The sequence below is a fragment of the Chinchilla lanigera genome, unplaced genomic scaffold (assembly GCF_000276665.1).
Source record: "Chinchilla lanigera isolate Chin_1 unplaced genomic scaffold, ChiLan1.0 scaffold00029, whole genome shotgun sequence".
NCBI classification, from domain to species: Eukaryota; Metazoa; Chordata; class Mammalia; order Rodentia; family Chinchillidae; genus Chinchilla; species Chinchilla lanigera.
The window spans coordinates 21,245,027-21,258,436 of NW_004955430.1; the positions used below are offsets into that span (position 1 = coordinate 21,245,027).

Below are 13,410 nucleotides of genomic sequence, written 5' to 3' on the forward strand. Positions count from 1 at the left end.
ATATAAAACTGATAGATGTCAACAAAATAGCAGGAGTCAACACAAATGACATACAAAGACTATTTGAAGAAGTAGTAGCTGAAATTTTCCCAAGCATGGAAAAATAATCTGACATATAGTTAAGTGAGGTATATAGAACTCCACAGAGCCATAAGCAAAATAAATATATACCCACACACATGATAAGATCCCAGAAATTCAGTAAAATAATGGAATATTAAAAGCTGTTAGAGAAAAGAAACAGTTCATTTATGAAGGAAAGCCCATCAGAATCATGGCAAATATCTCAACACAAACAATCAGATCAAGTGCTTGGGGGGCTGGGGATTTAGCTCAGCGGCAAAAGCGCCTGCGTGGCAAGCGCAAAGTCGTGAGTTCGGTTCCCAGTACCGGAGAAAAACCAAAAAAAAAAAACAAATCAAGTGCTTGGAGTGAAGTATTTCAGGTCCTGAAAGCAAACAACTTCCAACCAAGACTGATGTACCCTGCAAAACTATCTTTCAAAATTAATGAAGAAATACGGTAGCTCCGGGACAAAGAGCAGCTGAAGATATTCATGACCACCAAACCAACCATAGAAAAAGTACAGAAAGATATTATAGAAAGAGATAAAAATAACAATTTCAAGAACAATAATAAAAAGGAAGCACCAAGCAGAGCAAGCAATTAAACATAGGGGAAAAGGAGAAACCAATAGCAGGAAAATAACATGACAAAGATAAGCCAATACGTATCACTTATAACCATTGATGTAAACATTCTCAATTCACCAATTAAAAGAAGCAGACTGGCAGAATGGATCAAGAAACAAGATTGAATGATATGCTGTTTACAGGAAACACATTTAAGTCAAAAGGAAATTCATAGAATGAAAGTCAAGGGTGGAAAATAATATTACATTTGACAGGAATCCAGAAAAAAGCACAGGTAGCTATTCCGTTAGCAGGTAATGTGAACTTCAAGCCAAGAATGATCAAAAGAGATAAAGAAGGTCGCTACATACATGTTAGGGGGAAACTGCAAGAGAAAAAGATAGCAATTATAAATATATATGTACTAAATATGCAAGCACCCAACTATATAAGACAAATATTAATGGATATTAAAAAATCAAATAAGCAATAACACAATTGTAATGGGGGAACTAAACAGCCTATAGTCACAAAGAGATAGATCAGCTGGGCAAAATATTGACAAAGAAATAACAGAACTAAATCACACTTGTGAAGAAAAGGACTTAGTACTTTTACACAGTTTTCCACCAAAAAACATCAGAATACACATTCTTCTCAGTTTCACATGGAATGGTCTCCAAAAGAGACCATAGATTAGCACATAGAAGATGCTTAAGTCAATGCAAAGGAATTGAAATACCTAATATTTTTTTATATACTTCTATCGATCATAGTTATTCTTCTACCTATCTCATATAATGGCCCAAGTAACTATAAATCTTTTATTCATTCAGCATATATTTGCTAGGTGCTACTATGTACTAGACTTCAAGCTAAATGCTGAAACTAAAGTCATATAATCCTGTGAGCTAGGGATCAATTCCAATTTATAAATATGTTTAAGGAATTTTACATGGCTAATTAAAATTTTTACAATGAGTAAGTGAAAAACTTTGGTGTAAAAAAATCTACTTTCAACAGAATCATATTTATATATCATACCTTAACTATCCACAGTTTATGACAAATAGATCAAACATCAGATGTTTTGGACTTTAAGGAAAGATCCATGCATTCCTAGATAGCTAAGTGTTATGTCTACTTGTATGTAATCATAATATGACCAAGTAATACATACTATCTTCAATACAAAATATTCACAGCTTTGATTATGATTGCTTTAAGTAAAAATGAGCATATTGCCAAATTGCAAATACTTAGAATATTTCCAACATATGACTAGCCATTTTTGTATTCTGTTAAAAAACATGAAAATGTTCCCAGTACCTACTTTAGATTACAAAGCCTTTTTGACAGATTTATTAAATATGATATGCATTATTAATAAATTTAAGACTTTTGTGCAGATATATTTTTAAAACCTCAGAGATATTTCCTTTTCCCAACCAAATGAAATCTTGACTTACTCAGCTGAGTAGGTGCTCTGCTGTCATCAACCCACAGGACAGTTTTCAGGGTGTCTTCTGTCCTGAAAATAAATATGTGGGCTTGTGGGCTTGATAAAATTGTGTGTGTGTGTGTGTGACCTACTGTGCTTTAGGAACTACATTATATTTAAGGAATACAGAGAAGAAGAAAGCCAAAATCCTACATATAAGTGGATTTTGAATTAGAGATAATAACATACACATAAATGACCTAAGGTATTTTATAGCTGTTGAATTAAAAGCACTTATAATAGGTGTATAAAAATGAAATAAAAACAAACTTATGGATCTTAGTATTATTTAATAGTATGCTTTACTGTGAAAAAGACTATTTTTAAGGATTAGGACTGTATATATTTTTCCAGTCTTTCAACACTTGATATATGGTATCATGTTTTAAATGAGTTTTGAATGAACTTCTGGCCATGGTGAATGAATAAAATGAATCAATGTATCAAAAATTAATTAATGATATATTCTCTCTATGGGCATTTGGGAATGGAAAAATAATTCAGAAAGATTCTATAGAAGGGATTATATAGGAGAAGAAAAAGTCATTTAAGAAAACATTGCATAAGCAATTCTGGAAAGTTGTACAACGTTTTAACACTTTTTGAGTAGTTGTATAAGTACAAATGGAGAAGTATATGTCTAGGTCATTTTGTTGGATGATCTTTTGTGTTAAGCAGTTTGGACTTTATCATATGGTTAGATTTGTAAAAGACTACAATAAAATTTACCTGTTAACACGATCTACAGACAATTATAATCCATGTAAGATACCTGGAAGGCTCTCTCTCAATGGAGGAATTTGTACCTGCCTGGAAAAATAAATTCCTGGACAGTTATTCACCTTTCTATTTGGACTGTAGCCTTAAGTTTCTGTTCCTGTATCACGATAACAAGAAGAGATGGATATGGTGTTCCAGAGCAATTCGTTTTCATTGTTTTTGTACTGAAGTCTTCCCTAGGCAGAACAACCAAGATATATATTTAATTTTTTAATGATTCCTTTGGATGATTTACACATAGATCTCTACAGCATGAAAGTTCTCTAGCAGCCCTTTAAGAACTCAGTATCTAGGACATTGGTTAAATTTACATTGTACTGATTACTACATTACTGTTATATTGACTGATGCATGTTACGTGAGAGCACTCTTCAAATCCTCACAATTCCTGTACACTGACTTATGAATTTGAAAACATTCAGTTCCAAGTCACTGCACTTGTAAATTCTTCTCTTACTGAAGACAAGTTTCTTGTCTTTGTTGATACTTCTACCAGTGTTAACTGATACATCTAGTGTAATATATATTTTTCACTTTGAAATTGGAACTGAATTTATTTCTACTAACTCTGCTTTCTGCATTGTGGGAACTCTTACAGCCTCTACCACAAGCAATATATGCTTAGGAAAGCATGAAGTAAATTGAGATGTGTTCTCTTGACCTGACTTTGAATTCAGCGTAGAGGGCATTTGTGTTTATTTCCTTGTTACAGGACCATAGGTAGCTAAGAGATATAATTTTGTTTAATATTTTAAGATACTTCCCCATTTCCTGCCATTCCATTTATACTGTTACAGAGCAGTTAGCATGAGATCCACAAGAAATTAAAGTTCCACCTGGAACTAGGCCTGGAAATTATTTTTGGTTTCTTTTTAAAATATGTGAATAACTTTCCAACATTTTAGTTTATTACTATACATGTGTTCTAATAATGTGTAAGTAGACTGTCTAGTTATATTTAAACATGAAAAGTTTAGAATTCACTGCTCTGTCAAAGACTAAAAAGTTGTTCCCAACTCTCCAATTCATTTACATTTCATTGTAGAAGTGATCTTAAGAATATCACCTGAATATAACACAAAGAACAGAAAAAGGACTGCTGTGGTTGTATATAGCTTGCTGCCTTGGTGCCTTCTGCCTGCTGTGAACTGTTTCTCTTCTGGAATGCCCCTGTGCCATGCCACTGTGCCATAAAGTATCTAAGTATGAGCTTATCTAAGTATGAGCTGAAACTCTATAAAGCATGATCCAAATAAACCTATTTTCCTTTAACTTTGGATATTGGGTATTTAACGCCAGCAATAAGGAAAGTAACTAAGAAAGAATTGTATTGTGAAAATTTAGTAAGATATAATTCATCCCTATTGGTAAGTAAATTGTTAAATTTATAAATCATTACGTCATGATTATGCTGCAAAACTCAGTAGCATTTTAAAAGAAAATGCTAACAGAAAAAGCTCTTCACAAACAAAGTTAACGAGCAAACAAAATTGATACCCTAAGTAATGTTACCCTCTCTGGAATGAAAACAAAACTAGGTAGATGGATTAGTAAATGCATATTTTTGCATTTTCCTGAAAAGAGTTATAGCAAATGGTGGAAATTGCAAGGAGATCTTTTGTCATGTTTAATCTTTGAATAGTTGAAATTTACTAGCTTTATATGTTCTTTAGTATACTTATATTCATTTAATATTAAAGGGTTGTATGCTCTGCAAGATTATAATTGTATTTTACAACTATATTTTTCTTCTCTGTAGATTTTTCTTAAAAAATGCCATTTTATAAATAGTATGTAGTAATCTATAAATGCCATATACAGTACAAAAGAGCTTTACTAGAGGAAAGTACAGTACCTTAGAGAAAAAGGAGGGAGGGATGAGGCAGCATCAGAATATGATTCATTTTGTTCAATAAATAAGACTGTTATTTTTAACAAACTGTTCACCTTAGGAACCTTTTCCTTGTTGTTTTGCATTTCAATCACCCCAGGTACCTATTCTTCAGTTAGCTAAATCAATTTCTGCCTCTTAGAAGCAATGTTGATTTCCATTTTTCTTTGGTTCAAAACATCGTCTTCATTCACACTGACACTTCAGTTATTTTGACAATAGAATGAAGCAACTATTAACTCTCAACTAACATTTTGTGTCTCATCTACATGAAGTGCCAACTTTCTCTATTACAAAATAATACTATGCTATTCAGCTGATGGGGTATGGTTTTTCTTCTTAAACCATCTTTTCATATGAAAACGAATTCCTGAGAATTGTTGCAATTACATAATAATAATAATGGCATTTTCATCCTTAAGACAGAGAAGTGATCTTGAGATTATTTAGATAGAAATTATTTAGATAGAAAGTGATGTGTTCTATCTTGTTTCTAGGCAATTTCTCTCATTGCTATGAGACATTTTCTTTTCAGTTAAGCTAGTTCTCATAGTAAAATGTTATATATAAAAATTAATATAAATAGTAGCCTATTACTAAAGAATAAAATCAGTAACGCATGTGCAAGTTATACTTTCTTTGAAATGTGTATTAACTTTTTATTTATTTCCACTTTTTTTTTTTTGATTTGGTTTTTTTCCAGTACTGGGAATTGAACTGACGATCTCGCACTTGCCAGGCAGGCACTGTGCCGCTGAGCTAAATCCCCAGCCCCTATTTTTACTTTTTAAGTTTATATTCCTTTGCTAATTTTGGCCTAAATGATAGGGGTAATCATTTGTCTGATACATATGAATATAACTCATTTGATTTGTTTATTCTATTAAGACAAACTGTTATTAAAGGGGTGATATAAATCATGTAAAGAGATCTCATTGGTTGTGTAATACTTAGTTCGAATTCCAGCCCATGACTGAAGAATCACTGTAATCATATTTTAAAGAATATTCAGTCTTTTTTGCTCCAAGTTATGAAGTCCAGGAACTACCTAACATTCATTTCATTTTACTTCTGATGGCAAAGAACAGGGAAAGTAAGAAGTTGGAAAAAGTGTTGACTTAAAAATGAAGAGAACACATTGTATTTTGCTGCTAAGTATCACAAATTAGAAGGCACCTTCTTAAATTTTATTTTTATTTTGTTTCTTTTTTGTTTGTTTGTTTGTTTTTTCTGGTGCCAGGAATCAAACTCATGACCTTGTGCTTGCCAGGCAAGCGCTGTGCCGTTGAGCTAAATCCCCAGCCCCATTTTCTTTTCTTTCTTGATTAATTAAAAAATATGCATTAGGTAAATTTTAGTATCTGATCACAAAGAGGATGTATATGCTTTCTTGCATGGAATTTTATTACAATTCAGAACCTTCCAAATTGTTACACCTCCCACAATGCTAAATAAAACATAGTTACACAGTAAATATTATGTTGAGTCCAAACATAAATGTCACTTTGCCATATGCAGATGGTATTTTAACTCCAAAATATATTTCTGTGTAGTAATATTCATGGTAAAAATTGCTTGAATATCATCACACAGTAATACATTTGGGTAGTAGTCTTATATCTAGCAATAAATACAAACACATGCATGAGAAATCTATCATGTGTCATTTATAGGGAAAATGCATTAAACTGTGAATATTTTTGAAAAAAATACAGATTCATTAAAGGGCTGTCAATATTTATTTACTTCTGGAATGCTAGGGGACATTCTTGGTGACTTATAAACAAAATTTTAGATTTTAGATTTTAGAGAGAATATCAAAATAAAATTTTACCTTTATTTTATGAACCAGTGTCATTGTTCTAGGTTTATTTGTTTATTTTAACAGGAAATCTTGTAATGCATTAGCTCATCCATATCTGTTCCTATACTTGATGTTATTGTGTAATAGAAAATTTGGAAGACTAGAAATACTTTTATAAACAAGGAAACAGTAATTATTCCTCCATAATCACCATGAAACTTTATTGCCATGCATTTTTTATATTTCAAATATTCCCTATTTGCATGACAGGCCATAATGTCTTCCAGCACATTTCAATCTATGGCATATAACAGCATCTCTGCTCCTCAAAGCCTCTTCTTCACTTAGTCTCTGTTTTAACTACTGTTAAAAAGAGACTAAACAAAATTAATTGGCACTATAATCCTGCAATAAGGAAATTGTAGGCAGTACAATATTTCTATGCTACTGAAATCATCTCATTATTCAAAGGAATTCATGTTTAATATCTCAGATATATTCTTCCTTCCATTAAGGAGAAAGTCATAATCAAACCAGTGTTTCTCAAATTTTAGTCTACACATAAATCACCCAGGGATAGTGGTAGAATGCAGATCTTGATATAATAAATCTAAGGCCAGAAGCCCAAGATTCCACATTTTTCACAATCCCAATAGCTAATAGCTTGAGTGCTGATCCTTTGACCTTGCTATGACTAACATCCCTTCTATGTGTTACCTATAGCTACGTGGAAAAAGCTGATAACAATATGAACATGTATGCACACATGCATTGACTGCATGCACATGCACATGCACACGCACACATACACTTGACCGCTACTATGAGCATTTTCTACCTTCTAGTCTCAAAATCAATTGTAACAATCAGTGGATTTACTAAACAAAACAGAAGCAATGCTTTACCAAAGAAAGTCTGCCAGGTAACGCGAGGTAATTTTACTCTGAGGTGAGCTGGGTTACATGAGATATAAACATATAAATTTGAAATCTCACAATACTCATAGAATGTTGGGGACCAGTGACCGCATTTGAGCTTTGACTTTTTCATCTGGATCAAGAATTTATATTAGTTCCATTGTCAAGGCAGCAACTGAGTATAGACACCCCCTGATGCAGTCTTCCTCTTCCTCTTCATCTTCCTGTTGTTTTTCAAAATCATGAAGTTAGAGGATCATCAGAGCAGACAGCAGGAAAGCACTTCTGTTCATTGAGGCAATACAGAATGTTCTCCATACGTAGCTGCCTTCATCCCCAGAGCGTGTTCTAAGACTCCCAGTGGATGTCTGAAAATACCCAGGGTAGAACTCTGCATTGTTTTTGTACATACATATGTATGATAAAGTTTATTTTAGAAATTAAACACAATAAGATTAACAACAAATAATAAAATAGAAAAAATTAAAATAATAGAGTGTGGATGTGGTCTCTTCCTGTCTTAAACTACTATACTGTACTCACCTTTGTTCTTGTGATATGAGAAGAAGCAGTAACAACACTATGAGATGAATGTGTGCCATAGGTATTATGATTTCAGCCTACGATTTCTGTTCTTTCCTTAGTAAGTCTAGGCTTTTCACCTAAAAGAACACACAATGCCTACTCTTTGGCATATCTGAAATGCCAGCACCATTACTGTTTTTGAGTGAAATATCAGTTAATTGAACACAAGTACTTCATATGGCAACAGTTAGTCTGATAGTGAAGACGGCTATGAAGTGCCTAATGGTCAGGCAGCAGGTAGAGCTTGGGTATTCTGGACAAAAAGATGATTCTTGTTCCAGCCAGCATTGGGTGGGATTGTCCAAGATTTCATCAAATGAATCAGAATGGCACAAAGTTTATAAATTGTCTATTTGTGCAATTTGCCACTTAATATTTTGAAGTCAGAATTGTCCATGGTAACTGAAAGGGTAAAGAGAGAGGCTGTAGATAAGAGTAGACTACTGAATAGAGCTATACACTCAGAACAAGGCAAGAATGACATTTTGTTTTTCATTTTTCTTGGTCAGTGGTAATTCCTATCTCTGAGTCACTTCCTGTAATACCAATGAGCAGAGTTCTGCAATTAAAAGAAGAGTAAGCTAAAGGGATTGGCAAACTATTGTCCTTTAGAATCAGGTGATTTTCAAATATTTATTTGAAGATACCTATTTGAGCATGCTTGCACGTAGATACTTATTTGTAGATATCTGTTTGACTATAATCCTTTTTTACTATTGGTTTTGGAGACAATTAGAATTCCATAATAATATTTAGTTTTATCCAGGTGAACTAATACTAGCTAGGGGTAGGAATGGGAAGAAATGTGTAGTGGTAAAGCTATTACTCATTAAGAAAACAATTTTTCATAGTAATTACAAAATTGCACTGATATGAAACAATAAACTTTTCTGTAGCTCACATATTTGTGATGTGGCCTTGACTGATATTACCTGGTGCTGTATGTGTTTCTGTGGGCAGTTGCAGATTAGTTCAGTTCGTATCCCTGTTGACTTTGGCTTCTCACTCACCTGTCTGTGACCTTACTGTCCACTGGAGAGTCTAGCAGAGGCTTGGCTGGAAACTTAGGATAGGCTCATCTCCATTTTCAACTCATCCTCCAGCAGGTTAGTTTGGGGATATTTGCATAGATGTACAGAGGATCTAGTGCCAATGCTTAAACCCATTTCAACTTTCTACTTCACTTACTAACATCTCATTGGCCAGAGGAGTTCGTTTGGGATCAAACTGAGTCAGAGGGAGCTGGCTCCACAAAATTTGGGTTAAGGAATGACAGTCATAACTACAAGTGACTTTTAGTTGCACGCATGTCCGGAGATGGTGAGGGATAGAGGAAATTCATGTTGATGTTCAGACAGTAAATTTACAAAATAATATTTGATTTATTTAAACAAATCAGTAGATTAACACTTCTAGCTATCTTAATATATTAACCAACTTTGTTAGGTCAAATGGTAGTCTTTTCTAGTCAGATAAAGATAGGGAGGAGAACATCAATTCTGAAAAATAATTTTGTCTTTTTGACAAATCATTATTTTACAACATCATTTTTGGAAGCAAGATTCTGACATACTGAAGTTTTTATCACTTCTTCCTAAGGACTAATTTTACTAAAGTCAGTCAGGCGCTCCACCATCTCTCAGTGAATCATGAATTGTAGTTATACCCTTGGCTACATTTTATCATGTATTTCACTTAATATTCTAATAATTACTCTCCCGGCATTCTGACTGGATTTTACTGGGAAACTGGAGTGAAAAGTGTTGGGTAGAGGATCAGCTTCTAACCTTTTTGACGTTGTTAAGGACTAATGAGAAAACAAAGCTAACTTGGTTACAATTAGCAAAGTACATGTTTTTTTAGAAAGAAGCTTCCCAAGATAAGTCTCCAAAATTGAGTCTGACAGTTTCCACAGTGAAAAACACAGTTGGTTTGAAGGAGAAGTAGTCATTCATACACAAATACCAACTATGAGTATGTTTCTAATGTAACTAGAAGGAAATATGCTTGCTTCTTCACTTCTGAGGCAAGTTCACATTCTACCATAACTAATTATTTTTTCAACAATATCTATTATGTTCTTTTATGATCTGCCAGTACTTTTTTGAAGGCCAGCTAGAACAACAGCCAACAAAGTGGAGACTAAAATGAGGCCAAATGTCTCTTCAGTACCAAGATGTTACTTCAAAAGATATGCGATGCAAAGCTCTATGGTGACTCAAACAATCCTTCACTTGTAAGGGGAATTTGCTAACGTGAAATTGGTTTCTTATCTTGCCAGCCCCCAGTGAACCATTACTGTGCAAATTCGCTGATGGAGGACAAAAGAAGCGGCAAAATCAAAGCAAATATACCCAGAATGGGAGGCCTTGGCCCAGAGAAGGAGAGGTGAGTCCTGACTGAAATCTTTTCCTTACAGTTTTGGCAGCAGACACCTTTCAGAAATATGGCAAAGTAGACATTTAGGATCATGAGGAAATTAGGTCCCACAGAAAATGGAATGACTTCAAAGGGTCGAATAACAAGGCCTGGGTGAATGTGTCGAGGGCAAAATTACATGAGGAGGAATACAGGACTTATAAACTGACCTCAGATCCACACTACAGTAGGACTTCTATCTTGAACCAAACTTGAACCTGAAAGGAATTCATTAAGAATCCACTAAGAATTGATCTGTTATGATCTAATAATTATAAAATGTGGGTTTGATTACTAAAGCAAATGTTTTCAATGAAATCAATACTGGAAATTGAATGTTTGTGTTTTGAAACAGACAAACAAAAATTGAGGTTTATTTCATCTGGCCATGGTGTTCTACTTGCACATGTATTTGTGTTTATTCAGATGCCCATATATTCATTGAGGTATTGATGTATCACACACATGTAAGTGTATCAACTCAAAATATCACATTTTCTGTTGGTCAAGAAAGAGGGAGAAAAGTGTACAGAGTTCAGCCATTTACAATAAGGAAAAGGAAATGAAAAAGCAATTAACAGTTACTGTGCATTTATTCTCCTAATGCAAATTGGCAGAAATGAAAGCTTCTGAATCCTATGTCATTTGGGAAAGCACTCATTTTAGCTATGTAAAAGAAAGAGTGTCTGGGATCCTGTGAGCTGTTTTCATTCTTTGTGAAACGGAGTGGAGTTGTTTGAATGACTTGAGTAAATGCCATTTTGTGCCAAGGCTATTATTTCAATAGGAGCACTTTATGTAGTATTTCTATTCAAAGCACCTACTTTATCCATTTGTCATGTAAAGGGCATTGCACTTTCAACACTGAGAAAGCAGTTGTGAAAAATAAAGAAAGAAGGCTGGTATTCTTCTCAGTAAAAGCTTTAGCCATTTTTCATTTTCTGAGATTGTCTGTTTTGAGCATTTCCATGAAGGTCTCAAAACTCTTCTGAAAGTTTATAGTGTGGTCAAGTACTATACAATGTTTAACGTATTAGATTAAAACATGAAAAACAGAATTATCACTGAGCACTGGAAGCTAATAGAAAAAGGCAAGTTTCCATGTTCTTCACTTCAGAAAAGCAGTTTGTTTTGTGTTTTAAGGAGGTGAGGGATTGATCCACGTGCCTTTAGCATGGACTTCAGTGTATAGCTCGGTAACTTCCCTGCCCCTGAAAGACAGTGATTCCTGATGCCACTCACCACATCCACTACATACAAAACATTCAGAGTCCAGAGAGACAATCTGACTTTTATAATTTGGTTGGGTAAAATCCCTGCTAATGGTATCCCATGTACTCCAAGACTAATTAAATAACTTAGTGGCTGAAACTTCAGTTCCTGTCTCCTAAAGATCCTGTATATCACCTTCATACAATAGAAGGTAGTCACGCAAATATACTTCACCAGAGTTGACATTTCTTGGAAGTCAAATCAGTGAATATTAGAAATACCTCAGAGCTGACCCTCTGTTACTTTAAATAAAACTAGAGCCTTTGGCTCAGTGCATGACAAACACCAAACTCCATGACAAACATACCATGGAGTCAAGTTTATGACCCGGAGTACCTCATAATTTAGTTGTAAGTCTTAAAAGTATATTCCTAATCCTTGCTGTAAAATTTGATGTCTTTCCTACTGAACTTTAAAATTAAAGGGTGATAGCAAGTTTATCTACAACCAATAAAATATATTCCAAATATGAAGATATAGTACATTGAAAGGCAAAAAAAAAAAAAAAGAAAGAAAGAAAATTAAACTGTATGTCCTGAAATACACTGATCAAATATTTTGGTTTGGGAACAAATATGTTTATTTATCTTGTTTGTGGTCCCAGAAGTAGATACAGCAAGAATATTGAATCACTTTGCCTATTATTCTATAAATTTTGTTTCTACCCCTCTTACATTATCCTTAAAGTACGTTAGCATGGTTATTGAAGTGTTTCATAATACAGAAAACCCTATAAGCAATATTTAAATACCTTTTATAAACTTGTAAATTCTAATTACATATGTTATTGATTCTAAGACACATATTTTGGGTACTGTTGCTTTTCCATATTTTAACTCTTTTGAAATTGATTTTTCAATTATGATCAATGGCATCTAACAAGACAGTTCACATTTGCTCGTGTTAGTCACCTGGGGGCACTACCTACATTCTCTGCTTAAGGTCTGTGACCACACTGACTGCCCTGTGCTCAAGGGAGAGTATTCTTTCTTCCCTGCTCTAACGATGTACTTCCCCGTAAGTCCATTTCCGAAGTGATTCCTAACATTGTAAGGACATCCTCTTGGATACTTATTTTTTCCTTTTTTATTTTTTTGTAAATGACATGATGGTATACTTTTTAATCATTGTTATCTCACATACAGTTTAAAAAATTACATTATGTTGCTTCAGACTTTGAGATAATAGCCAAAAGATGTTTGCTTTTCCTGTGTTTTGAAAGTCAAGGAAAAATTGCTAATATGAAAAGAATTTCTGATAACTGATTAAAGAAAAAACTTCAGCAGACTGCAAGCGTTTTAGAAGTATTATTAACATGAAAGCTGAAAGGCCAATTAAAAATTTTAATTTATTATGTACAGTTGTCTTCTTTCGGTTGGAATTTTGATAGTGTTATTAACTCAGTTTGGTGAATTGCATTTCTTTATAAAAATCTAACACTGAATATTTTGCACGCATAAATTGCTTTAAATTAGCAAGATTTTGAAATAGAAATAAATTCTAGAACAATGTTTTGCAGAAGTAAAGAACATGGAGATAATTTAAAGATCTTAACTAATATTTCAAGGAACAACTATAACTCTGAATAGAAAGATCAAGAGATGAGCCCC

General features: G+C 33.6%; 1 protein-coding gene across 6 annotated transcripts in view; it reads left to right on the forward strand.

Moving 5' to 3' along the window:
• The window catches only part of Rbms3 (RNA binding motif, single stranded interacting protein 3), a 679,403-nt gene that overhangs the window by 530,380 nt on the left and 135,613 nt on the right, over positions 1-13,410 (forward strand). For all 6 annotated transcript variants that reach the window (XM_005387516.2, XM_013515630.1, XM_013515631.1 and 3 more), the window contains one exon: positions 10,392-10,498. In XM_005387516.2, the coding sequence (XP_005387573.1) occupies positions 10,392-10,498 (107 nt within the window). The remainder of the gene's footprint in view (positions 1-10,391; positions 10,499-13,410) is intronic.